At 32.7% G+C, this 4128-nt stretch overlaps 1 protein-coding gene and 1 long non-coding RNA gene across 2 annotated transcripts; both read left to right on the top strand.

Moving 5' to 3' along the window:
- The first annotated feature begins 68 nt into the window (after nt 1-68).
- Nucleotides 69-355, top strand: LOC119644106. Its single transcript, XR_005248476.1, has 2 exons — nt 69-108; nt 159-355. It is a non-coding gene; the product is annotated as an uncharacterized LOC119644106 (long non-coding RNA).
- A 21-nt stretch (nt 356-376) lies between these two features.
- Nucleotides 377-1228, top strand: LOC119644105 (S-adenosylmethionine sensor upstream of mTORC1-like; the record flags this gene model as incomplete). Its single annotated transcript, XM_038043631.1, has 1 exon — nt 377-1228. A coding segment is annotated over one exon (804 nt), but the record flags the coding sequence as incomplete, so codon positions are not given.
- Nucleotides 1229-4128: the final 2900 nt, after the last annotated feature.

Here is a 4128-nt window from a genome sequence, read left to right on the forward strand (position 1 = left end):
ATAATAATAATAATATTTTAATTCAAAGAGGTTTCGGAATTTACATATACTCTATACTGACGTGGTGTGCAATCCCATTTTCTTGCCCGGAGAGCCTATAATTTCAAGGTAACTAGTGCAGTGTGTAATATGGATTCCAATTCCAATTCTTATTCTAGAAAATTCGATCGTGCTGTACAAAAACTAATGAGTGGAAATACATGAATTGCTTGGAGGTTTATACACATCCACTTAAAGAAAAAAGATAAACACCAGTTCCAAATTCAAATTAAATGACTGTTGAATGTCCAATAATTAACTAGTTTATAATTTCTGAGAATAAACTAAAAAAACTTTTAAGTTTTAAGGAATAAAATGTGAATAATGGGAGCTTATTTTCAGCGAATTTGTGCCATCCATTGACAGACGGTTTGTTGAGTTTAAGGGTTTTGTAGTGCCTTCGATTAAATGTATTTTGTTGTCATTTATAAAACTTTCTTTGGATTCTTGGACAGGATTTGATTGCTCGCAATATCGATATATGAAGAATGTGCCAGAAAAGATAAAATTCTTGGATATTGGTACTTGCTTTAATCCGTTTGCTAAAGTACTATATTTTGAAGTGACAGTTGCTGACTTGTGTCCATCTACTGATGATGTTCTACAAACTGATTTCCTAAATGTTCAAATCAAGTCAATGGAAAATCCCACAGTTGGGCTGGAAAATAATACAGTGACCTATTTACCGACTATATATTACGAATGTGTTGTGTTCAGTTTATTGCTCGAATATATGCCAAGTTCGGAGCAGCGCATCAATTGCTGCAGCAAGGCTTATGAACTCTTAAGACCACAGGGCATCTTAATTATAATAACGCCTGATAGTGACCACGTCGGGAGAAACGCCGTTCTAATGAAGAACTGGCGTCACACCTTCAATTGTTTGGGTTTTATGCGTATACGTTTTGAAAAATTACCACATATTACATGCTTGGTTTTCCGGAAATCAGTTGATCCCCGCATATCTGCAAGATGGTGCATTTTACATAAGGAATCTTATATGACTTTCAGTTTAAAAATACCACAGGATAATAAATCTAACACACTTGCTGTTCCATCCCGAAAAAAACGGAAAAGTGCATACTCTCCAGAAGTGATACTCTCCAGAAAAATGGAAGAGTATCCTCGCGTGGATTTGTAAATTGATGAAGGCGTTATGGATATACCTCAATTATTTATTTCAATTTAAAATGAAGGTCGGACACCATAGAAACCCTTAAAAACCAATACGATGGAGCAAATGCTTTATCTTCTAAACTTGACTGAGACGGTATTGCATGAGGTGTTAAGAGACAGCAGCACTAATAAAGCAGCAATAAAAATGTCTTCATTTTTTTAACAAATTCTTAAAGTGACACAGGAAGTAATAAATTATTTTATAAGAAAATTGAATTTTGGAATTTTTGATTAATTTTGGACAATTGAGTTTGCGATAGCTTCTGCTTTATTAAATCAATTGAAGATATTACGTTAATCAAGCGATATATAAAATCAATTTTTTAATGTTAAAAATAGAAGCAAGCGTATAAAAAAAATAGAAAAAAGTAAGAGTAAGAGGTAAGCAAATTACATAGCAAAACATATGTGTAAAATACGAATATTAAAAAACTAAGAGAACTAATATTAAACGATTTTATTTTACTACTGCTTTTTACAACATTCTCAGAATTAAGGAAAAGACCAATATTTTCTAATACTTAATATCACTATTTTTCTTTTTTTCATTTAATTTTGTATCATTTTGCTAACCAAAAACTGAACTTCAAAGAGTAACATGTGCGCTTATTATCTTTGCATTAAATTTGTATACGGGTCACGCAATGATTCATATCCTTTTTCTTTCTCTCTTCATCTTTCAGTTATCTTAAGCATGCGTGCCAAATATAATATATATAACCCTTCCCTCGTTCAGCAGAACGGGAAGCGTCGAGAGAGCTGGGATACAAATGACGGCGGGGCGGCTTTATAAAAATTTACGGCAATTGGAAATGTCCCTAGGAATTTTAATTTGTATTTGTAAGTGGTCGAGCTTATCTTCCTGGTGAGTTCTTCTCAAGGTGTGAATGATCGCATAAAACCAAGTTACTCCTACTGTTACGACAAAGCTCACAGAGAGCCGGAAATGAGTATTTCTTAATGATATATCGCGAAACCAGTTTGAACACTTTCCTTTCATTACGGACGCTGTCAGATATGAATTTCGTTTTTTGATCAATGTCAATCATTTCGGGGGCTGATGCTGAGTGGCTGAGACTGCCGAATATTTGCCATAATCGAAATACGATTAAGAGAAAATCACTTACGAGAATAACCCTTGATCGCGAATACGAACAGGTAGTTGCTGTAGTAGTAGTCGGCGTAGTGGGTATAGATATAAAATTTTAATTGTCCAATGTATGATGTTAATGATTCAAACTTGTGTGTAGAAACCCCACGAAACTACTATTTCGAACGTAGTTGTAAATTGCGAAGTACACCTTGTTCTCTTTCGTTCTCATTTTGTTTTACCTTAAACTTAATTTAAAACGAGTTAGAAAGAAAATAATTTTCGCGATTTTCGACAATCCATAAACTTCATGGATGAATTTTTCTGATGATTTTTTTTATTTGTTTTTAAGATTTTTTCATTTTCACTCAGTAAGATTATGTCTATTAAAGGCGTCCGTGGCTTATGCACAAAGTAAAGAGGTACTGTACTATTTACGCAATTAGCTTCGTTTTACAAAGTATAATTTTTTATAATTTGTTGTTCAGCAAATCAACAAACGAAGCCTCACTGTGATGTGCAGAGAAAAGGCCCAACGTGAACACGATGTTCTTTGTTTTGCGCCTCAATAAAATATAGATATCTTTTTTGTTTAGTTTATTATTTCTTACATTTCTTAATTAAATTTTCTTTAAATTAATCTCGTGTCAATTTTTGTGTGTTACTCGTCCGCTATGTCTAAAGTTTATTATTTTCACAGTATATTTAAAGATTTAAAATGTGTAAGCACAAAATAAATTCTTAATTGAACTCTAATAAGACCTTTGTAGTATCGTTAATTGTACTTTTTAGTTGTCTTTTTTAGGTCGGGAGCTAATCTATTAATTTTTCCGTTTAGCCAATATGTTTCCTTGCACGAATTTTTTGGGAGCGTGTCTATCGTGTAAAAAGAGGATTAGGTATATTTTGTTATTTGCGGGTGCACCTGATCGCTAGTAATTTTTCTTTTTTTCACTTGAATTCGCAAAACATTCCGTTTTTTAATTTTATTAAATTAATGTTGTTTGACTATTGCGCACCTTTGCGCACTTTTTCAAAACATTTGAAAAGAAAGTCATATATAAATGAATTATCCTACCGAACCGTGTAATAATTCTTCTTGGAACTATATAAAATATCTTAAGCAATATGTATGTGTACATTTGCACTATCAAACTCTCTTTGTCAAATTTCGTTAAAATCCCAATTGAAATAAAAAGGTGAGAAGCGCTCCATTCACTTTTGTTTCAATTCTACGGCTTGAGAATGGATGCACTTGAAAAATCCATGGGAAATAAGCGTTAAACAGTTAAAAAGCTTAGAAAGATTAGAAAAAAGAACTAAGAATATTATAGCGGGGCAACGCCGACCATTACATAACCTTCACCACTTCGCCTCGTACAGTTATTTTCTTCGTTTTGATAATAATACGCTAAAAGTATACATTATTTTCGTGCAAAGCTACAATTTTTATAAAAGCTCGCATACAGGAAGATCAGATTTTCTCTATATATAAGAGCTTGCTTTTCGTGCTAACGCTTATATATGTTAGGGGCCAAAAAAATATACCTATGTGACCCAAATTCTCTGCCGTTCATTCTTTCGCTCAATTGCTACTATGAATTAATTTTCATCTAAAATATTAAAAATTAAGTCTCTTTCGGAAAGGCTTACTGCTCATGAGAAATCTTACATGGGGTGGGACCAACAAGTAAACCCATGGTGTTCAAATTAAGTCCACTTCATTTTTTACATTAAATTACTATGATGAACAAAATTTTATAGCAAAGAAATTAACAATTAGGGCTTTTTGACATATAAGCATTACGTATCTAAAAAATAGA

Source organism: Glossina fuscipes, unplaced genomic scaffold (genome assembly GCF_014805625.2).
Source record: "Glossina fuscipes isolate IAEA_lab_2018 unplaced genomic scaffold, Yale_Gfus_2 90063, whole genome shotgun sequence".
Taxonomy (NCBI): Eukaryota; Metazoa; Arthropoda; class Insecta; order Diptera; family Glossinidae; genus Glossina; species Glossina fuscipes.